At 46.9% G+C, this 24,739-nt stretch overlaps 1 protein-coding gene across 4 annotated transcripts; it reads left to right on the plus strand.

Moving 5' to 3' along the window:
* Positions 1 to 24,306, plus strand: LOC139376134 (solute carrier family 45 member 4-like). Of its 4 annotated transcripts, none has more exons than XM_071118378.1 (9): positions 1 to 129; positions 4,348 to 4,398; positions 4,982 to 5,627; positions 10,215 to 10,403; positions 10,664 to 10,843; positions 11,484 to 12,631; positions 14,130 to 14,229; positions 19,841 to 20,052; positions 21,187 to 24,306. In XM_071118378.1, the coding sequence occupies exons 3-9, from the start codon at positions 5,390 to 5,392 to the stop codon at positions 21,571 to 21,573; spliced, it is 2,454 nt and encodes an 817-aa protein (XP_070974479.1). In that variant the 5' UTR covers positions 1 to 129; positions 4,348 to 4,398; positions 4,982 to 5,389; the 3' UTR covers positions 21,574 to 24,306. The 4 variants fall into 4 exon arrangements, with proteins under 4 accessions (XP_070974479.1, XP_070974487.1, XP_070974471.1 ...); XM_071118370.1 differs by having other exon boundaries at positions 69 to 129; positions 4,343 to 4,398; XM_071118386.1 differs by lacking the exon at positions 4,348 to 4,398.
* The last annotated feature ends 433 nt before the right edge of the window (positions 24,307 to 24,739 follow it).

Genomic DNA, 24,739 nt, shown 5'->3' on the forward strand with positions numbered 1-24,739 from the left:
CAATTAATGAGATTGGGCAATGCATTTTGTCATTGGACTGGGCATCAGCGTGTCGAAACAACTAGCAAACTCAGGCACACCGACGACTAAGGAACGTGAATACTTCTTTACATTGGAAAAAGGGATCAGGTATATTCGATTTGTGTATTTTTATCAGCATTCGGTAGCCCGTCCCAAGTTAGCTTGTTATCTACGGGTTACATTCATCATAGCAAGCTAAAATACCGTAGCTACCTAGCTAGCTTCTAAGCTAACGTTAACGAGCTAGTTAGCTACCGTCTGATCATGTGAACACACCTGTCCGTTGTATCGTTAGCGTTCGTGACAGCTTGTACAATCTACTACACACCAACGCTAATAGCAGAGATGGTCTATATTGTAGCGGGATTTGACGTTAGATATGGGGACAGTAATACCAATAATATACCGGTAACTCATGCCAGAACAGCATAGTTAGCTAACGTTACAGACTGAGGAAGTTAGTTAGCTCTTTAGCTTGCAAACTTGGCTAGCTTATGTAACGTTCGCTATCGCTAACGTTCGTTATTGAGGATAAACACTTATTTCTTACTTCTGAGATAAAAGAACCAGCCAGTCAGCATCTTGACCAGTCCTGTCTACAACGTATCCCAACCATTGAGGTGTAGAATAACGGTCCCAACCTATAGTGTGCAACTGCAGCCCGCATTGAGAGGGCGTTCCTGCATATGGGCACTACTGCATCTGTAGGAACGCCCCCTCGAGCATCCCATTGGTTCCTTCAAGAATCCCCCAAAAGGTAAATGAAAGTATTATACGTTTTTCGTCTCCTGTGTACCGGGCAGATGTTCTACGACACCGGTAGGCAGTGTCCTTCGCTCCTGCCTGCCCTCATCATTAACAGAACTGCCTTAAAACAATGCCTGACAGGCGGGGGCGAAGGACAGTCTACTGGTCGTCCCCCACTAGTGCGGGAGGCTGGGGCAACACGATGTGCTAGTTAACTAGCTAGCACAGTGTCCTTCGTTCCTGCCTGCTAAACACCTGCCGTCGTTAACATAACTGTAGGAAAACAGTTGCAGGTGTGTAAATCAACGTGTATTTATCACGTGCGCCGATAGCTAGCTACCATTGTTGCCCCCGCCCCTTCTTCTGTGGGGTTTATTGGCAGTTTGCATCCAATGTTATGGTGCATTATTGCCACCTACTGTACTGGAGCGCCCCAATCCCCCACCTATGTATCGGAGTCAGTGTCAGAGTATGGGAGCGGAGCGTGCCCAATTTGCGGAGCAAGATTCCCAAAGGCTGGAGCGCTCCATGAGCTCAGGGCAGGCCCGGCCCAGCATACATTTGTTGTCTACAGCTATAGCCCCTTGCTTTAGCTACTGTCATGGAGTTTGCAAAATATTGTCATTTTTAAAAATAAAACACACAGGTGCAAAATCAAGGTGACTTACAAAGATGTAATGTCCACAACTAAATAATCATTGTGGAATCTGAACAGACACATCCTGAAAGCAAGATGGTGTACTTACTATGTGCACATGCTAAAAGGAAGGAAGAGGTGGGTAGTTAATTGTGTCATTGGATCAAAGAATGTTTAAACCCAAAAAAATCTGATCTTAAGTTTCCTTCATTTTTGTTCTATTATCTATACAATGGGCCACCATTGATTTTGTCCCAATAGGCCTAGCATATTCCAACTTTTTTCAAGGAGCTTTTAGTTTTGATTGGGTTATTGTGCCTAAAAACCTTAAAGCCAACTTATAAAGAAAATATACTGCATCCCTGCCTAGCCTGGCAAGAGTGGCCAAAAGGGTGTTTGGCATCCCCAGTGGCTCTGCAGGCCTGCTCTCCAGGCACCTTCACTTAAGCCTGAAGCCACAGACTCACTTAAAAATTAATTCAAAGGCACTGAGCCTAATAAGGAATATTTTACTTAATTTGTATTTAATTCTAAGCAAGTCACAGCCTACACTCACTACCGTTCAAAAGTTTGGAGTTACTTACAAATGTCCTTGTTTTTGAAAGAAAAGCTTTTTTTGTCCATTTAAAATAACATTGATCAGAAATAGTGTAGACATTGTTAATGTTGTAAATGACTATTGTAGCTGGAAACGGCTGATTAAAAAAAAAAAAAAAATGAATATCTACATTGGCGTACAGAGAGAGGCCTGTTATGTGCTAGTTAGCGGCCATCAGACTGTTAAACAGCCGTCACTAACAAAGAGGCTGCTGTCAACATACAGACTCAAATCTTTGGCCACTTTAATAAATGGATTTAATAAAGGTATCACTAGTCACTTTAAATAACGCCACCTTAATAATGTTTACATATCCTACATTGGAGCATCAACGTGTGGGTTTGATTACAGGCTCAAAATGGCCAGACACAAAACTTTCTGAAACTCGTTAGTCTATTCTTGTTCTGAGAAATGAAGGCTATTCCATGTGAGGAATTACCAAGAAACTTAAGATCTCGTACAACGCTGTGTACTACTCCCTTCTCTGAACAGAGCAAACAGCGCAGTGCTTAGGGTCGTCGTCCTGTTGGAAGGTGAACCTTCGCCCCATTCTGAAGTCCTGAGTGCTCTGGAGCAGGTTTTCATCAAGGATCTCTCTGTACTTTGTTATGTTCATCTTTGCCTCGATCTAGTCTCCCAGTCCCTGCAGCTGAAAAACATCCCCACAGCATGCTGCTACCACCATGCTTCACTGTAGGGATGATGCCAGGTTTCCTCCAGACGTGACGCTTGGCATTCAGGCCAAAGAGTTCCATCTTGCTTTCATCAGACCAGAGAATCTTGTTTTTTTACAGTGTGGCTTCAGTCTGGCCACTCTACAATAAAGGCCTGATTGGTGGAGTGCTGTAGAGATGGTTGACTTTCTGGAAGGTTTTCCCCTTCTTCACAGAGGAACTCTGGAGTTCTGTCATTGACCATCGGATTCTTGGTCACCTCCCTGACCAAGGTCCTTTTCCCCCGATTGCTCAATTTGACCGGGCAGCCAGCTCTAGGAAGAGTCTTGGTGGTTCCAAACTTCTTCCATTTAAGAATGATGGAGGCCTCCGTTACGGTTTTCTTCCTGGGAAGGAGAGGTGGACCAAAATGCAGCGTGGTTATGGTTGAACATCTTTAATAAAGATGATAACGTGAACAATATACATAAACAAAAACAAGACAAGAAAACGTGGAAAAACCGAAACAGTCCTAACTGGTGCAAAACACAGAGACAGGAAACAATCACCCACGAAATACTCAAAAGAATATGGCTGCCTAAATATGGTTCCCAATCAGAGACAACAATAAACACCTGCCTCTGATTGGGAACCACTCTAGGCAACCATAGACTTACCTAGAATACTACACTGAACACAACCCCATCAATCTACAAAACCCCTAGACAAGACAAACACATAATCACCCATGTCACACCCTGGCCTAACCACAATAATAAAGAACACAAAATACTAAGGCCAGGGCGTGACACCACTGTGTTCTTGGGGACCTTCAATGCTGCAGAAATGTTTCGATATCCTTCCCCTGATCTGTACCTTGACACAGTCCTGTCTCTGAGCTCTACGGACAATTCCTTCAACCTCATGGCTTGGTTTTTTCTCTGACATGCACTGTCAACTGTGGAACCTTAGGTGTGTGCCTTTCCAAATCATGTCCAATCAATTTAATTTACCAGAGGTGGACTCCCAAGTTGTAGAAACATCTCTAGGACGATCAATGAAATAGGATGCACCTGAGCTCAATTTCAAGTCTCCTAGCAAAGGGTCTGAATACTTATGAATACTTAAGGTATTTCTGATTTTAATACATTTGCAAACATTTATTCTAAAAACCTCTTTGCTTTGTCTTTATGGGGTATTGTGTGTAGATTGCACATTTTGTTCGTTTTATAAAAATTCCTCAATAAATTCCGGATGCACTGTACATGCTGTTTTAATATGACATGTAGCCTATTTGAAATGATGAGCGCTTGTTACATTCACCTTTTCATGTTTATTATAATACTTTTCATTCATATCATGTTTTTTTTTTCCTGTGAGAGGAGTGGATTTTAGCAGAGCTGTTAGAAAGGATGAGAGATGAGCAGGATTTCCCACCACTCAACTATTCTTCCCATGAGAATATTGTAGCTAGCTAACTAGACTGGGTGGAGCGTTGAGGTGTGGGTTCTTCAAGGTCATTTTCCATATGAGGATGTTTAGAAGACCCAGTTGAAGAAGTTTGACACAAGGGGATAATTGTTGTGTGGTACATTTAGCAAGAACAGGTTTACTGTAAGACCTTATTGGAAATCTCAGCTTTTAAATATATATTTTTAATCAAACGTTTAATTCAATCTCTATTAGAACAGTAGGCCACCTGTTGGGTTGTTAAAAGCTACCTCATCTACCCACCAAGCAAGGTAAGTGACTAGGAGCACAGCGATGTCATGCATAACATCACTCATGCCTAACAACAATGTTGTGCTATGTGCATTATGGACAATACAGGCTGAAATACACATCTATCTTTCTAGGCCTACACTAGTCACTCATCTCACAGCTGCTGAAACTCCTACAGGACAGCTAGTTCACCCAAGTTCACGCAGTGGCTGAGCTCTTGTGTTTTCAAGACTTGATTGCGTGGATGGAGTTTCCTTCCTCCAATCTGAGGAACTTTCTCCTACAGCTCAATGGGTTGACTCAGTACTTTAGCCTAATTGCAGGTGTACAGCAGCAGCTCGGCTTATCTATTTGGCAGCATCCCAGCTGAACGGGCATCATTAAACTTTACCCAACTAGCCACTAATGCTCTTATTGTATTTGTACTGCTGACATTTGAAATATAAAATGGGCCTAAACCGTCATAATACTAGCCTTTATCGGCCTATCCAGAGCCCGTAACATTAAAATGTTCATTGGTTATAAAGGTATTATTGACTATGGGTTAACATACTAACGCTCATGCTGTCTGTCTGACTCTGTCTGTCTGTGTCCCCTCTACAGATGAATGAGTCACTCCAAGGGACTCTAGAGAGGAACGTTGTCCTCCACCGCCGGCCCCCGTCTCCCTCACCCTGCTCAGCCTCCCCTCTACAGACATCATCAAATGAGCTCTATCTGAATGCCACTTTCTATGGGTTTGGATTCAGTACAGCAGCCAGCAGTGAAGAGAGCCAATCTCTTACAAAGCCTCATTTTGCCACGGAACCTTATGAATTGCTTTCAAAAGTGCCTCGAAAGAACTAAAGAAAACCAGGATTTTTCCTTCATGTATAGTGCTGCTGTTTTGAGAGTATTCCTCTGATTGACCATAAAGGGAAGGACAGTTGCATCAGAGCGGACAGGACCGTAAACTACATTAAGGCTTTAAGGGAACAGTCATAACTTCTCTCTCCATACGAGCCGACGACCATGGTCCCCCAGAAGGCTGACTTGACTGTTTTGCCATGTCAGGATGTGGTGGAGATGCCAGTGAAGAAGCAGGGCAGTGAGAGGGACGAGGAGAGTCCTGATGGGTCTCTGGGTGAGGGTGCTGGGGGGGAACGTATTCCCCTGCGCAAGTGGGTCATGCATGGTGCTGTCATGTTCGGACGAGAGTTCTGCTACGCCATGGAGACAGCCCTGGTCACACCAGTCTTACTGCAAATAGGTCAGTACCAATGGAGACAGCCCTGGTCACACCAGTCTTACTGGAAATAGGTCAATACCAATGGAGACAGCCCTGGTCACACCAGTCTTACTGCAAATAGGTCAGTACCAATGGAGACAGCCCTGGTCACACCAGTCTTACTGCAAATAGGTCAATACCAATGGAGACAGCCCTGGTCACACCAGTCTTACTGCAAATAGGTCAGTACCAATGGAGACAGCCCTGGTCACACCAGTCTTACTGCAAATAGGTCAGTACCAATGGAGACAGCCCTGGTTACACCAGTCTTACTGCAAATAGGTCGGTACCAATGGAGACAGCCCTGGTCACACCAGTCTTACTGCAAATAGGTCAGTACCAATGGAGACAGCCCTGGTCACACCAGTCTTACTGCAAATAGGTCAGTACCAATGGAGACAGCCCTGCTCACACCAGTCTTACTGCAAATAGGTCAGTACCAATGGAGACAGCCCTGGTCACACCAGTCTTACTGCAAATAGGTCAGTACCAATGGAGACAGTCCTGGTCACACCAGTCTTACTGCAAATAGGTCAGTACCAATGGAGACAGCCCTGGTCACACCAGTCTTACTGCAAATAGGTCAGTACCAATGGAGACAGTCCTGGTCACACCAGTCTTACTGCAAATAGGTCAGTACAAATGGAGACAGCCCTGGTCACACCAGTCTTACTGCAAATAGGTCAGTACCAATGGAGACAGCCCTGGTCACACCAGTCTTACTGCAAATAGGTCAGTACCAATGGAGACAGCCCTGGTCACACCAGTCTTACTGCAAATAGGTCAGTACCAATGGAGACAGCCCTGTTCACACCAGTCTTACTGCAAATAGGTCGGTACCAATGGAGACAGTCCTGGTCACACCAGTCTTACTGCAAATAGGTCAGTACCAATGGAGACAGCCCTGCTCACACCAGTCTTACTGCAAATAGGTCAGTACCAATGGAGACAGCCCTGCTCACACCAGTCTTACTGGAAATAGGTCAGTACAAATGGAGACAGCCCTGGTCACACCAGTCTTACTGCAAATAGGTCGGTACCAATGGAGACAGTCCTGGTCACACCAGTCTTACTGCAAATAGGTCAGTACCAATGGAGACAGCACTGCTCACACCAGTCTTACTGCAAATAGGTCAGTACCAATGGAGACAGCACTGCTCACACCAGTCTTACTGCAAATAGGTCAGTACCAATGGAGACAGCCCTGGTCACACCAGTCTTACTGCAAATAGGTCAGTACCAATGGAGACAGCCCTGGTCACACCAGTCTTACTGCAAATAGGTCAGTACCAATGGAGACAGCCCTGGTCACACCAGTCTTACTGGAAATAGGTCAATACCAATGGAGACAGCCCTGGTCACACCAGTCTTACTGGAAATAGGTCAGTACCAATGGAGACAGCCCTGGTCACACCAGTCTTACTGCAAATAGGTCGGTACCAATGGAGACAGCCCTGCTCACACCAGTCTTACTGCAAATAGGTCAGTACCAATGGAGGTTGTTGGTTGACCAAAAAAAGGGTAGTGGAGTTACAACTAAGGCATTTCCTATGTGTATTTTACCCTTTTGGGTAATTGTTTGCCAAATGGCTACCAAAGATTGGTCCCACCCCAGTCTGTGTTAGGTTTACTCCATCATAAGGGCTGGGAGTTATGTGGGGTTATTTTAACTGTGCACAGGCAGCATAACAGACCGGGGCCGTTACTAGGTTACTAGGTTTGCCACCAATGCAGAATGGAACAATGTCTTCTACAGAGTTTGGTCGGTATGGCGAGACTGTGTGAGTCTGCACGTTTCAGTCAACCTGTTTTCCCGCCGGGAACAATTTTGTCGTAAATGGATTTGCCAAACTGTCCATCTCTGTGATGTAACGCCTATGCACAGTTTAGGGTACATGGATAGTAGGTCTCTAGATCTATCTTTATCTACACACATCTTTATCTACACAGCATGTAACAGCTGCACATTTATTTTAATGTAGTGATGAACATTGTAGGTAGACATTGTCACACAGAAAAGGGTTAGCTACAAATGAACTAGTATTGGATAACACAGGCTTATCTAAACCCGCTCCTTCAGGACTCATAACAGAAGCAAACATGTCAGTGCACATAAATGTTTTGAAATAGTGGTGAAGTTAAAGTTTGTTTTTGTAACCCTCTAAACTTGTGCTGGTTGAAAATGTCAGATTTGGGCACTAATAAGCGCCTACAATTGGAACGCAGTGGCTGTACAGTAACATGTTATGCATGTCAGAGCTCTGGCTCTGCATTGGTTTTGACCCACCAGCTGTTCTGTACTTGAACACCCATCCCTGCTGCTAATTGGTCAACTTTTGCAAATTCTTTGTTGTCTGAGTGAGGGATATGCTGTAAATTAAGATGACTCCATGTATTTAGAAAGATGAGACGTTGAGGATTATACTAAATACCACTTTGATGTCATACAAGCAAGACAAACATCTGTGAGTCCAAATGTACACTTCACATTTCCACATCATAAAACTGTCATATACAGTATCAACGTTTATGATCACTATGTTTGATGTACAGTTACAAGATGACATGTGATCATACCCTGGATTGTTCTGAATAGGAGCAGTCTGTTTGATATACAGTTACAAGATCACATGTGATCATACCCTGGGTTGTTCTGAACAGGAGCAGTCTGTTTGATATACAGTTACAAGATGACATGTGATCATACCCTGGGTTGTTCTGAACAGGAGCAGTCTGTTTGATATACAGTTACAAGATGACGTGTGATCATACCCTGGGTTGTTCTGAACAGGAGCAGTCAGTTTGTTTATTGTGTGGAACAAGCACCTGAATGCACTTATAGTCATTTAGGTGTGTAGAAAGAAGTCATATGTTCCCCTGTATTGCCTTGTGAAAGCCTACACTGTAAGATCCTGTTTGATAACTTAGTTAGTCATGTTGGCAATAGAACAAGCTTTAAAATCATGCCCACCTGACCCATATTGCGATTTATAATGGACTGTTTTTTTGGATTGTGTAAATAACAACAGTAATTGTGTGATGCCGGGTTGTGTTCCAAACTAAACAACTACAAGTGTGCTTGCTCTAGTTCCTCAACGGCACAGCTAGCAGAGTTCAAGACTCTTCTTTGAGTCATAAAAGTGCATTGAAATGTATTAGGAACTGTGCCCACTTTGGAGAGGTGTGTGTCCACTTGGAGACAGCAGTTAGACCCTTGTCATTTGTGTGTCTTATGTTGCACCTACCCCACAATTTCCAGGAATATTATTATGTTACTGAATGTATCCAGAGTATATTCACATTTTGTTATCAACAACCGTGACAAAGTAGAGTAAATATAAAATAACAGTGTAATGGTTGAATTCAGTCTTGTGCCAGGTGAACTGTTGTGTACTCAACTTTTGGTCTACTAATTTTCCCATGATCTACAAACTCTTCCCTTTCAATTGCTACCATGGTTATGCATATGCTGTTCATACATTTTCTGTAAGAAACATTTCAATGTAGCCCTATCCATATAGGCCAATTCCCACCAGTGTAGAGGGTTAAGTCTTGGTGACATTTCCCACTATTCCCTTGAGTATAACCTAGTCCCAGTCATTCATTACGGCCCCTAATGTATAGCCTATGTTTAACTACTTATCCTTGGTATTTCTGAGAAGGACAATCTGACTTGATGCCAGCTTCTCATATCTTGTTGATATTCTGAGAGGGTTATAATACTCTGTCTAGAAGCCAGTGACCTTTCAATAACCAGTTTACTGCTCAGACTGAGCAACAGACTAGGTCACATTCAGTGCATTCCACTCCATAAACCAACTGGCTACACATTTAACCCTTTCTGAACAAATTCTAACGTGCACTACCTGGCATTTGAAAGAGGATAGAAAGCTGCCATGTTATTGTTTCCAGTTTCACTGTCTGTTTTGTTGCCATAGCTGTGTGAGGCCTATATCATTGTAGCGTTCCTACAGAGATGAAGATAGCAAGAACTATGGAAACAAACTGACAGCAAGTTGTGTCTTGCGTGAGGGCTCTTATCTAGGTTAATGAACAACCGTCTTGTAGAAACAAGTCCACTTGTTTTCCTTCTAGTGACAATCTCTAACACATATTCTAGTGGGAGATGTACAGGGATTGTTGTTTAATGTGTAGACCTGCTGAAGTAGAGCATCAGCAGCATAGCGTTCATTATAAAGCTCAGTAAAACAGCCTCGTTCCACAGTACATCAGAGTGGAGCGTGGTACATTGAGATGGTTCCAGCTACCCACAAACCTCCTTTCACCTCACCTGACACGGCCAGATTTGATCTATGCCTCACCAAACCTGCTAGTGACTATGTAATGACTGGAATGTGATTCAGCATTGTTGACTAAAAGCTTTGATGGCTGTGGTTCTGTAAAGAATGCCCTTTAGGCTGCGGCAAAAGATTGTGTAATGGTTGAACTTTTGACAAAGTAATATTTGATGAATGCTAATAGGATTTAATCCGTGATCAGTCTCTCTGTGGTCAAAGCCTGAAGCATATTGAGTGAAGGTGTTTTTCCTGCGTGTTTTGTTGTTTTCAGGACTTCCAGAGCAGTACTACAGCCTGACGTGGTTTCTGAGCCCCATCCTGGGCCTGATCCTCACCCCTCTCATTGGCTCAGCCAGCGACCGCTGCACCCTGAAATGGGGCCGCAGGAGACCCTTCATCCTGGCACTCTGTGTGGGGGTGTTACTGGGAGTTTCTCTCTTCCTCAATGGGTCCCTCCTAGGTGAGTGGGAGGTACTGTCTGAGTTCCAAATGGAACCCTATTCCTTATAAAGTTCACTACTTTAGACCAGAGCCATAGAGTCCTGTGGGCTGTGGCCAAAAGTAGTGCATTATGAAGGGAATAGGCACTATTTAATCATCATGTATTGGAAATGTGAAACTCCCTTAGATGCTCATGTTTTCTGTATTGTAAAATTATTCTTTAATGAAAGCGCTATGCTAAATAAATAGAATGCCTTATTATTTTTCTATGTGCTCTAGGATTAGCCCTCGGGGACGTTCCCAGCAGTCAGCCCATTGGGATAGTGCTGACGGTGCTGGGCGTGGTTCTACTGGACTTCAGTGCAGACGCCTCAGATGGGCCTATCAGAGCCTACCTGTTGGATGTAGCCGACACAGAGGAGCAGGACATGGCCCTCAACATACATGCTTTCTCTGCAGGTACACGATGCTGCCCTAGTTGTATTGGCTCCTTCTCACTAGTCTGTCCTTGATTCCTTGTGTCCTCTCCTCCCCACCTCCTCAAACAGTCAGGGGGAAGCAAGAAGAGGATTTAAGAACCCTACAAGCACATTTCCTCTCCTCATATCCTGTTGTCTTTCTGCACTTTCTTCTGATGTTTTGAGGAGGAGGCAGGGAGAGGACGGGAGGAGAGGACGGGAGGAGAGGACACTAAGACACTGTAGAATCACTATGTAACTGAGGGGGTGAATGCCAAAGACACTGTAGAATCACTTTGTAACTGGGGGGGGGTGAATGCCAAAGACACTAACAGTTATTATTGCTCAATGTTACATAAAGGGGGCTATCAGTCATGTCTTGAGTCAGTTTTAAATTGATTTCATGTTGTTGAAGCCGGTGTGTGTGATTGGTGGAGCTACATGTTTGGAATGTGAGGTCACATGGCACCCCCTCTAAACAAATACAATCTTTACTTTTATTGGTCACGGTTGTTCACGTGATGATTCCCTGAGGGAAATGAACAAAAACATAAGGAAACTCGTTTATCATCGGTATTTGGAGCACCGAACAACTCATAAAGTGGCAGCTCTAACATTGTTTTGACATTGTGTTTTGGCAGGGCTGGGAGGAGCGGTTGGCTACGTGCTGGGTGGCCTGGACTGGACCAGCACCATCCTGGGCACGGCCTTCAAGTCCCAGGAGCAGATCCTGTTTGTGTTTGCTGCCGTCATCTTCACCATATCTGTGATTCTACACATGTTCAGTATCAAGGAGGAGAGTTTTGAGGCTCGTGGTGACACTCTGGGAGAGGGAGACTCCGACAGCCTGTCCTCCTCAGAGAAACTGAAGGGGGGCTTGGCAGGGCCTCGTAGTGTACCTCAGCTGGACGTTATAGGAGAGGAGGACGCCCAGTCAGAGAGGGAGCTCTTCATCAACGTGGACAGGGTGAGGAGTAAGAGCGACTCGGTGCTGGCCATGCCTGACGCCACCATCGAGCTGGACTCAGACCTGGACCAGGACGGTCATTTCCTGGCCGACATTGAGCCCTCCATCTTTCAGGACTACCCCCAAGATTTGTACCCTGGCACCCCTCAGAGACACTACAGTGGATGGGGCATCCAGGACCTGGAAGGCCCCCAGGCCGAGGCTCAGGCAGACAGCCAGCTGCCCCTCTTCCACCAGGACCCCTCCCCCTACTACAGCAGGGAGCACATGTTGTTCAACAACCAGACCAACCAGGGAGCCAAGTGCCTCAACGGGGCCTCAGCGGCCCCGGCCGTCCCCTCCAACCACACAGCCCGCGGGGCCAACAGCCAGCGCCGAATGCCAGGCCTGAGGCCGTCCAACACCAGCACCACTACCGGGGCACGCCGCTTCCCCTTCTACCGCCAGCCGTCATTTACATTCTCTTACTATGGCCGCGTGGGTTCAGCACGATACCGCCACCGCAGAAACACCATGGGCAATCCGGCCGGCGCCAACCTCCGCATCAAGACCTCGCAGAGCATGAACGACATCTACGAGCACATGCGGCAGAGGAGGGAGCTTCAGCAGAGCAGCACCACACTGTCCAGCGGGGACTCTGAGAGGGACGACGGAGACCAGGGGGGCACCACGGTCAAGCTGCTGTGGCTGTCCATGCTGAAGATGCCCCCCCAGCTGCTGAGGCTCTGCGTCTGTCATCTCCTCACCTGGTTCTCCATCATCGCTGAGGCAGTATTCTACACAGACTTCATGGGACAGGTCATCTATGCTGGAGACCCCACAGTGAGAACCTGTCCAGTCCTCCATTGTAATTCATTGTATATTGTAGTTCATTATAGTTTGTAGTTTATTTCAGTAAGAGAATGAGGACTCTTGTTTTATTTGTCTATCTTTCCTCAATAATCTATTGTTCCTGTTTTCCTTCCTTCTCTTTCTACTCTTCTTTCCTATTCTCTGTTTCTCCTCTACAGGACAGGGAACCCTCAGAATCACTAGGTCTCTGTTACTCCTCTACAGGACAGGGAACCCTCAGAATCACTAGGTCTCTGTTTCTCCTCTACAGGACAGAATACCCTCAGAATCACTAGGTCTCTGTTTCTCCTCTACAGGACAGGGAACCCTCAGAATCACTAGGTCTCTGTTTCTCCTCTACAGGACAGGGAACCCTCAGAATCACTAGGTCTCTGTTACTCCTCTACAGGGCAGGGAACCCTCAATCATTAGGTCTCTGTTTCTCCTCTACAGGACAGGGAACCCTCAGAATCACTAGGTCTCTGTTACTCCTCTACAGGACAGGGAACCCTCAGAATCACTAGGTCTCTGTTTCTCCTCTACAGGACAGAATACCCTCAGAATCACTAGGTCTCTGTTTCTCCTCTACAGGATAGGGAACCCTCAGAATCACTAGGTCTCTGTTTCTCCTCTACAGGATAGGGAACCCTCAGAATCACTAGGTCTCTGTTTCTCCTCTACAGGACAGGGAACCCTCAGAATCACTAGGTCTCTGTTTCTCCTCTACAGGACAGGGAACCCTCAATCACTAGGTCTCTGTTACTCCTCTACAGGACAGGGAACCCTCAATCATTAGGTCTCTGTTTCTCCTCTACAGGACAGGGAACCCTCAGAATCACTAGGTCTCTGTTACTCCTCTACAGGACAGGGAACCCTCAGAATCACTAGGTCTCTGTTTCTCCTCTACAGGGAACCCTCAGAATCACTAGGTCTCTGTTTCTCCTCTACAGGACAGGGAACCCTCAGAATCAGGTCTCTGTTTCTCCTCTAGGTCTCTGTTTCTCCTCTACAGGATAGGGAACCCTCAGAATCACTAGGTCTCTGTTTCTCCCTACAGGGAACCCTCAGAATCACTAGGTCTCTGTTTCTCCTCTACAGGACAGGGAACCCTCAATCACTAGGTCTCTGTTTCTCCTCTACAGGACAGGGAACCCTCAGAATCACTAGGTCTCTGTTTCTCCCTACAGGGAACCCTCAATCACTAGGTCTCTGTTTCTCCTCTACAGGACAGGGAACCCTCAGAATCACTAGGTCTCTGTTTCTCCTCTACAGGATAGGGAACCCTCAGAATCACTAGGTCTCTGTTTCTCCTCTACAGGACAGGGAACCCTCAATCACTAGGTCTACTGACAAGGGCTCAAGTTATTTTAAATGCCGATGTAATGTTTTTAATGGGACAAAATGTTAAATCTGATAATATGCACAATTTTGTGGTGCAAATTGATTTCGGAGTTTATGGACTTCTATATGTTCTATTTTCTCTGTCTAGGCTCCTGCTAACTCCACTGACCTGCAGAACTACCATAAAGGGGTTCAGATGGGCTGCTGGGGACTGGTTGTCTATGCTGCTACCGCTGCAGTCTGCTCAGGTAGGTCCTACTCCTTAGAGAAATACAGTGTGGAAAGCAACGTGGACGGCAACGTGGACAGTGTGGACGGCAACGTGGACGGTATGGACAGCAACGTGCACGGTATGGACAGCAACGTGTACGGTATGGAAAGCAACATGGACAGCAACGTGCACAGTATGGACAGCAACGTGCACGGTATGGACAGCAACGTGCACGGTATGGACAGCAACGTGTACGGTATGGAAAGCAACATGGACAGCAACGTGCACAGTATGGACAGCAACGTGCACAGTATGGACAGCAACGTGCACGGTATTGACAGCAACGTGCACGGTATGGACAGCAACGTGCACGGTATGGACAGCAACGTGGACAGTATGGAAAGCAACGTGAACAGCAACATGCACGGTATGGACAGCAGCGTGCACGGTATGGACAGCAACGTGAACAGCAACGTGGACAGCAACGTGGACAGTATGGAAAGCAACGTGAACAGCAACATGCACGGTATGGACAGCAGCGTGCACGGTATAGACAGCAACGTGAACAGCAGCCTGTACAGTATGGACAGCAACGTGTACAGTATGGACGGCAACCTGGACGGTATGGACAGCAACGTGCACGGTATGGACAGCAACGTGTACGGTATGGACAGCAAGGTGTACGGTATGGACAGCAACGTGTACGGTATAGACGGCAACATGGACGGTACGGACAGCAATGTGGACAGTATGGACAGCAACCTGGACGGTATGGACAGCAACGTGCACGGTATGGACAGCAACGTGTACGGTATGGACAGCAACGTGTACGGTATGGACAGCAACGTGTACGGTATAGACGGCAACATGGACGGTACGGACAGCAACGTGGACAGCAAGGTGTACGGTATGGACAGCAACCTGGACGGTACGGACAGCAACGTGGACAGCAAGGTGTACGGTATGGACAGCAACCTGGACGGTATGGACAGCAACATGGACAGCAACGTGTACAGTGTGGACAGCAACGTGTACGGTATGGACGGCAACGTGCACGGTATGGACGGCAACGTGCACGGTATGGACGGCAACGTGCACGGTATGGACGGCAACGTGCACGGTATGGACGGCAACGTGCACGGGATGGACGGCAATGTGCACGGTATGGACAGCAACGTGAACAGCAACCTGTACAGTATGGACAGCAACGTGTACGGTATGGACGGCAACATGGACGGTATGGACAGCAATGTGGACAGCAAGGTGTACAGTATGGACAGCAACGTGCACGGTATGGACAGCAACGTGCACGGTATGGACAGCAACGTGTACGGTATGGAAAGCAACATGGACAGCAACGTGCACAGTATGGACAGCAACCTGGACGGTATGGACAGCAACGTGCACGGTATGGACAGCAACGTGTACGGTATGGAAAGCAACATGGACAGCAACGTGCACAGTATGGACAGCAACGTGCACGGTATTGACAGCAACGTGCACGGTATGGACAGCAACGTGGACAGCAACATGCACGGTATGAACAGCAGCGTGCACGGTATGGACAGCAACGTGAACAGCAGCCTGTACAGTATGGACAGCAACGTGTACGGTATGGACGGCAACATGGACGGTATGGACAGCAATGTGGACAGCAAGGTGTACAGTATGGACAGCAACCTGGACGGTATGGACAGCAACGTGCACGGTATGGACAGCAATGTGTACGGTATGGAAAGCAACATGGACAGCAACCTGGACGGTATGGACAGCAACCTGGACGGTATGGACAGCAACGTGCACGGTATGGACAGCAACGTGTACGGTATGGAAAGCAACATGGACAGCAACGTGCACAGTATGGACAGCAACGTGCACGGTATTGACAGCAACGTGCACGGTATGGACAGCAACGTGGACAGCAACGTGGACAGTATGGAAAGCAACGTGAACAGCAACATGCACGGTATGGACAGCAGCGTGCACGGTATGGACAGCAACGTGAACAGCAACGTGGACAGCAACGTGGACAGTATGGAAAGCAACGTGAACAGCAACATGCACGGTATGGACAGCAGCGTGCACGGTATAGACAGCAACGTGAACAGCAGCCTGTACAGTATGGACAGCAACGTGTACAGTATGGACGGCAACATGGACGGTATGGACAGCAATGTGGACAGCAAGGTGTACAGTATGGACAGCAACCTGGACGGTATGGACAGCAACGTGTACGGTATGGACAGCAACGTGTACGGTATGGACAGCAACGTGTACGGTATGGACAGCAACGTGTACGGTATGGACGGCAACGTGTACGGTATAGACGGCAACATGGACGGTACGGACAGCAACGTGGACAGCAAGGTGTACGGTATGGACAGCAACCTGGACGGTATGGACAGCAACATGGACAGCAACGTGTACAGTGTGGACAGCAACGTGTACAGTGTGGACAGCAACGTGCACGGTATGGACGGCAACGTGGACGGCAACGTGCACGGTATGGACGGCAACGTGAACAGCAACCTGTACAGTACGGACAGCAACGTGGACAGTATGGACAGCAGCGTGCACGGTATAGACGGCAACGTGAACAGCAACATGTACAGTATGGACAGCAACGTGGACAGTATGGAAAGCAACGTGAACAGCAACATGCACGGTATGGACAGCAAGGACAGCAACGTGGACAGTACGGACAGCAATGTGCACGCTATGGACGGCAACGTGAACAGCAACCTGTACAGTATGGACAGCAGCGTGGACAGCAACATGGACGGCAACGTGTATGGCATGGACGGCAACGCGAACAGCAACGTGGACAGCAAGGTGTACGGTATGGACAGCAAGGTGTACGGTATGGACAGCAAGGTGTACGGTATGGACAGCAGCGTGTACAGTATGGACAGCAACGTGTACGGTGTGTACGGTATTAACAGCAAAATGGACAGCAACGTGTACGATATGTTGCTGTCCATTTTGCTGTCCATATCGTACACGTTGCTGTCCATTTTGCTGTACGTGTACGATATGGACAGCAACGTGCACGGTATGGACAGCAAGGTGCACGGTATGGACAGCAACGTGAACAGCAACCTGTACAGCAAGGTGTACGGTATGGACAGCAAGGTGTACGGTATGGACAGCAATGTGTACAGTATGGACAGCAGCGTGTACAGTATGGACAGCAACGTGTACGGTGTGTACGGTATTAACAGCAAAATGGACAGCAACGTGTACGATATGGACAGCAACGTGTACGGTATGGACAGCAACGTGTACGGTACGGACAGCAAGGTGTACGGTATGGACAGCAACGTGTACGGTATGGACAGCAAGGTGTACGGTATGGACAGCAACGTGGACAGCAAGGTGTACGGTATGGACGGCAACGTGCATGGTATGGACGGCAACGTGCACGGTATGGACGGCAACGTGCACGTTATGGACGGCAAGGTGTACGGTATGGACAGTATTATGGACAGCAACCTGTACCGTACGGACAGCAACGTGTACGGTATGGACAGCAACGTGTACGGTATGGACAGCAAAATGGACAGCAACGTGTACGGTACGGACAGCAAAATGGACAGCAACGTGTACGGTATGGACAGCAAAATGAACAGCAACGTGTACCGTACGGACAGCAACGTGTATGGTATGGACAGCAACGTGTACGGTATGGACAGCAACGTGTACGGACAGCAAAATGAACAGTAACTTGTACCGTACGGACAGCAAAATGGACAGCAACGTGTACGGTACGGGCAGCAACGTGTACGGTACGGGCAGCAACGTGTACGGTATGGACGGCAACGTGCACGGTATGGACGGCAACGTGCACGGTATGGACGGCAACGTGCACGGTATGGACAGCAAGGTGTACGGTATGGACAGCAACGTGAACAGCAACATGTACAGTATGGACAGCAACTTGGACAGTATGGAAAGCAACGTGAACAGCAACATGCACGGTATGGACAGCAACGTGCACGGTATGGGCAGCAACGTGCACGGTATGGGCAGCAACGTGCACGGTATGGACAGCAACGTGCACGGTATGGACAGCAAGGTGCACGGTATGGACAGCAATGTGGACAGCAAGGTGTACAGTACGGACAGCAACCTGTACAGTACGGACAGCAACGTGGACAGTACGGACAGCAACGTGGACAGTACGGACAGCAATGTGCACGGTATGGACGGCAACGTGAACAGCAACCTGTACAGTATGGACAGCAGCGTGTACAGTATGGACAGCAACGTGTACGGTGTGTACGGTATTAACAGCAAAATGGACAGCAACGTGTACGATATGTACAGCAAAATGGACAGCAACGTGTACAGTATGAACATTAACAGCAAGGTGTACGGTATGGACAGCAAGGTGCACGGTATGGACAGCAAGGTGCACGGTATGGACAGCAAGGTGCACGGTATGGACAGCAAGGTGCACGGTATGGACAGCAAGGTGCACGGTATGGACAGCAAGGTGCACGGTATGGCCAGCAAGGTGCACGATATGGACAGCAAGGTGTACGGTATGGACAGCAACATGTACGTATGGACAGCAACGTGTACAGTATGGACAGCAACGTGGACGGCAACGTGTATGGCATGGACGGCAACGCGAACAGCAACCTGGACAGCAAGGTGTACGGTATGGACAGCAAGGTGTACGGTATGGACAGCAATGTGTACAGTATGGACAGCAGCGTGTACAGTATGGACAGCAACGTGTACGGTGTGTACGGTATTAACAGCAAAATGGACAGCAACGTGTACGATATGTACAGCAACGTGTAAGGTATGGACAGCAAAATGAACAGCAACGTGGACGGTATGGACAGCAACGTGTACGGTACGGACAGCAAAATGAACAGCAACGTGTACGGTATGGACAGCAATGTGTACGGTATGGACAGCAATGTGTACAGTATGGGCAGCAATGTGTACAGTATGGACAGCAATGTGTACAGTATGGACAGCAAGGTGTACGGTGTGTACGGTATGGACAGCAACGTGTACAGTACGGACAGCAACGTGTACAGTACGGACAGCAACGTGTACCGTACGGACAGCAACGTGTACCGTACGGACAGCAACGTGTACCGTACGGACAGCAACGTGTACGGACAGCAAAATGAACAGTAACTTGTACCGTACGGACAGCAAAATGGACAGCAACATGTACGGTACGGGCAGCAACGTGTACGGTACGGGCAGCAACGTGCACGGTATGAACAGCAACGTGTACGGTATGAACAGCAACGTGTACGGTATGAACAGCAACGTGTACTGTATGAACAGCAACGTGTACAGTATGGACAACAACGTGTACGGTATGAACAGCAACGTGTACGGTATGAACAGCAACGTGTACGGTATGAGCAGCAACGTGTACGGTATGAGCAGCAACGTGTACGGTATGGAGAGCAACGTGAACAGTATGAGCAGCAACGTGTACAGTATGAGCAGCAACGTGTACGGTACGAACAGCAACGTGTAGGGTACGGACAGCAACGTGTATACCAAAGAGTGAGGTCTTGACTCACAACCAGTATAGTGAGTACTAAGTACGTGCTACTTAATGCAACTAATTTGTGCCAACTCAATAATGTTGCGTATGTTGTATTTGTTGACAGCTGTGCTACAGAAATACCTGGACAACTACGACCTGAGCATTAAGGTGATCTACATCCTGGGTACTCTGAGCTTCTCCCTGGGAACTGCGGTCATGGCGATCTTCCCTAATGTCTACGTTGCCATGGTGATGATCAGCACCATGGGCATCATCTCCATGAGTATCTCCTACTGCCCCTATGCTCTGCTGGGCCAGTACCACGAGAACAAGCAGGTGAGGATCACTGTGGAACACCATAGATCACTATACACTGAGTGCACAAAACATTAGGAACACCTTCCTAATATTGAGTTACAGCCCCCTCCCCCCTTTGTCGTCAGAACAGCCTCAATATGTCGGGCCATGGACTTTGCAAGGTGTCAAGCGTTCCACAGGGATGCTGGCACATGTTGACTCCCATGTTTCCCACAGTTGTAAAATTATCTGGATGGGTGGTGGACCATTCTTGATACATTCCCTCAATGTGTGAAGCCAATGCCGAACGCCCGATAGCTGTAGTGTAGCTGAGCCGGTACATGAATTCTGTCTCACGTCCTTTCTATTAAATGGTAACAGAACTACATGCCCGCATGTCTTGTAGGGTTAAATTAGACCATACACTGAGAATACCAAACATTAGGAACACCTCAACAGCCTCAATTCATCGGGGCATGGACTCTACAAGGTGTCGAAAGTGTTCCACAGGGATGCTGACCCATGTTGGCTCCAATGTTTCCCACAGTTGTCAAGTTGGCTGGATGTCCTTTGGGTGGTGGACCATTCTTGATACACACAGGAATCTTTTGTCTTGCCCATTGACCCTCTGAATGGCACACACACAATCCATGTCTCAATTGTCTCAAGGCTTAAAAATCCTTAGAAAGAAAGGAGGACCAAGGCACTCTTCATATAATTATTTAAAATGCCATTTTGTATGGCATGTTAACTGAAAACAAAGTTTAAACTCTCTGTTTCGGCTGCATGGCCTTCGTCTTCATGTCTCTACACTGTTTGAAGTGGATTTAATATCAATAAGGGATCATAGCTTTCACCTGGATTCACCTGGTCAGTCTATCATGGAAAGAGCAGGTGTTCTTAATGTTTTGTACACTCAGTGTAGATTACTTTAGTTCACTATAGCTCTTAACAGACCTAGTTAGTAGACGCTGCTAGTACCACGAGAACAAGGATGTCGGTACACTTTCAAAGGGGTCACATTGTTAATAAAAACAACTTGATATGGATATGATGTTGCTCATTCTAGGCCAATGTGATGATAATAGAGTTCGACTATTACCTAGTTCCAATCTTTGAACTGACGTGAGAGATGAGTAAGGTAATTTCTTCCCCCCTCTGTCTCTACCGCAGTACATCCACCACAGTCCGGGGAAGTCGCGACGAGGCTTCGGCATCGACTGTGCCATACTGTCGTGCCAGGTGTACATTGCCCAGATCCTGGTGGCGTCTGCACTGAGCACGGTGGTGGACGCGGTGGGCAGCGTGCTGGTCATCCCAATGATGGCCTCTGGAGGCTCCTTCCTGGGCTTCCTCACCTCCACCTTCCTGGTCATCTACCCAGACTCCTCCACTCCCACCACTACGCAGGACCAGGAGGGGTATGGAGAGGAGGGGGCTCCGGCCCTGGTGGCCCCAGAACCAGACCCCAGTGGTAGCAGTATGCAGGAGCCAGTAGTCCTTCTCAAAACGTCTCCTAAGGGCAGCAGCAGCACGGCACACTACGAGTCCACTATTTAACAAAGAAGAAGAGGGACAAGGACAAAATACTGGTGGCATCACAATAGTCATAAAGTGTCTTCCTCTCTTTGTCTCCTTTCTTTAATCTGCACAGATATCTAGTGGAGAAAGACAGTGACCAAACCTTCACACTCACTAGTCACATGAGTTCCAGTGGGATGGACTGTTCCAATGAACACGTTGTGCATTTCTTGACATATGGCTGTTTTTCTTTTCCTCGTGGGGTTCAAATGTTTGTGGGTTCACTGATTACGTCCCAAATAGCACCCTACTCCCTTTATAGTGCACTTTTTTACCTGGGTCCATAAGGCTCTGGTCAAATGTAGGGCACTAAATAGGGAATAGGGTGCCATTTGGGACTCATTCACAGTTTGAAAAGCCTGCAGGCCTTATCAGAAGGAGTATCCACCTCACACACAGGATCTAATGTTGGACTATTTTTCTTAAACGTGACTCTGTAGATGGTTGTTTAGACTGCACATGAATATTTTCACTCCATTTCTAAATTGAAAACATTTTTTATTGATTTTATTTTGTGATTGTACAAAATGGTTTGAGTGACCGATCAACTTTTTTAGATCAAACTTAGTTTCCCCACAGACAGAATGATATAGGAGTCCCTATGTTACTGTGACCTCACTAAAGATGCTGCAGTCACAGAGGATCCAGTTCAGAACAGTATGGGAGTCTCTCTTACTATGACCTCACTAAAGATGCTGCAGTCACAGAGGATCCAGTTCAGAACTTTATAGGAGTTGCTCTGTTACTGTGACCTCACTAAAGATGCTGCAGTCAGAGGATCCAGTTCAGAACAATATAGGAGTCGCTCTGTTGCTGTGACCTCACTAAAGATGCTGCAGTCACAGAGGATCCAGTTCAGAACAATATAGCAGTCGCTCTGTTACTGTGACCTCACTAAAGATGCTGCAGTCACAGAGGATCCAGTTCAGAACAGTATGGGATTCCCTATGTTACTGTGACCTCACTAAAGATGCTGCAGTCACAGAGGATCCAGTTCAGAACAGTATGGGAGTCTCTCTTACTATGACCCCACTAAAGATGCTGCAGGCACAGAGGATCCAGTTCAGAACAATATAGGAGTCGCTCTGTTGCTGTGACCTCACTAAAGATGCTGCAGTCACAGAGGATCCAGTTCAGAACAATATAGGAGTCGCTCTGTTGCTGTGACCTCACTAAAGATGCTGCAGTCACAGAGGATCCAGTTCAGAACAATATAGGAGTCGCTCTGTTACTGTGACCTCACTAAAGATGCTGCAGTCACTGAGGATCCAGTTCAGAACAATATAGGAGGTGCTCTGTTACTGTGACCTCACTAAAGATGCTGCAGTCACAAGAGGATCCAGTTCAGAACAGTATGGGAGTCTCTCTTACTATGACCTCACTAAAGATGCTGCAGTCACAGAGGATCCAGTTCAGAACAATATAGCAGTCGCTCTGTTGCTGTGACCTCACTAAAGATGCTGCAGTCACAGAGGATCCAGTTCAGAACAATATAGGAGTTGCTCTGTTACTGTGACCTCACTAAAGATGCTGCAGTCACAGAGGATCCAGTTCAGAACAATATAGCAGTCGCTCTGTTACTGTGACCTCACTAAAGATGCTGCAGTCACAGAGGATCCAGTTCAGAACAGTATGGGATTCCCTATGTTACTGTGACCTCACTAAAGATGCTGCAGTCACAGAGGATCCAGTTCAGAACTTTATAGGAGTCGCTCTGTTACTGTGACCTCACTAAAGATGCTGCAGTCACAGAGGATCCAGTTCAGAACTTTATAGGAGTCGCTTTGTTACTGTGACCTCACTAAAGATGCTGCAGTCACAGAGGATCCAGTTCAGAACAATATAGGAGGTGCTCTGTTACTGTGACCTCACTAAAGATTCTGCAGCCATCGAAGATCCAGTTTAGAACAGTATAGGATTTGCTGTTACTGTGACCTCACTAAGGGGCGGCAGGGTAGCCTAGTGGTTAGAGCGTTGGACTAGTAACCGAAAGGTTTCAAGTTCAAATCCCCGAGCTGACAAGGTACTAATATGTCGGTCTGGCCCTGAGCAAGCAGTCGGTCAGAACAATATAGGAGTCGGTCTCTTTTACTGTGACCTCACTATGCCACAGAGGATCCAGTTCAGGGTCAGTCAGTTACATTCCCTATTATAAACACCATCCACTAACTCTCTTCAGTCTATTGACATGTATATCATGAAAACACTCAGGGCTATTATACAGAACAGATGATATGATGTCCAGGTTACACCAAAAGTCCAAAGAACCATTCAGGATGTTCCTTTTTGTAGCTCATATTTGCCATTTACTGGGTTGAGTGGCCTATAGCCTACTGTTTACATGACAGGGTTGGATAAGTGTTATCAGCCTTACGATAATCAAATGCTGAAGTGATGATGCTTACATTCTAACACATATCAATATTTTAAAAAGGGAACATATTGTTAAACTCGATTATAGTACGCTGCATGGAAGAATACTAGATTTCATACTACAACTAGTAATTACAAATGGTCTATGATCATAAGATGCCTTTGGGCCCATGCAGCATTGAAGAAACCCTACACTGTACTGTGCTACAGGAAGTAGCCCTCTGTTGTTCTGAACCATCTGTTCCACAGGGTAACGCACAAGAAAGGATATTTGCTCTGTATGTTTTTACATTTAACAACTGCAAAAGCTGCACTATAAATTTGAAGAACTTTAAGAGAGGACAGTGTGTGTGTCATTATTTATCTGGCAGAACAGTCATGCACATCTGTTGACAGATGTGTATAGAGATGAAGTCCCAAACGGTAGTGCGTTACCTTTGACTAGAGTCCTACAGGGCATGTACAACTAATGAGCTGTGTGCCTAGAAGGTCTTCCCAGGCCCAGAGTGTTGGGTTTAGGAGTTGTTCCACCTACGTGAGGTGGTAGGTAGAGGGTGGTATTCACCAGGAACCAAATGGAAGTAAAGGGGTGGAAACGGGGAGGGACCTCACTGCATTTATCCAATCAAAAAGTGTCCTGTTGCAAAGCGTTTTGGAGGTGTTCTCAAATGAAGAGGATCCATCATCACATCCAGCAGAAACATCTGGCTCTAGAAAGTGGGAAAAGGAACTTTTTGGTACATTTTTCTTGTCAACTGCTGTAATTTAAGAG

Source organism: Oncorhynchus clarkii, chromosome 2 (genome assembly GCF_045791955.1).
Source record: "Oncorhynchus clarkii lewisi isolate Uvic-CL-2024 chromosome 2, UVic_Ocla_1.0, whole genome shotgun sequence".
In the NCBI taxonomy this organism is placed as follows: Eukaryota; Metazoa; Chordata; class Actinopteri; order Salmoniformes; family Salmonidae; genus Oncorhynchus; species Oncorhynchus clarkii.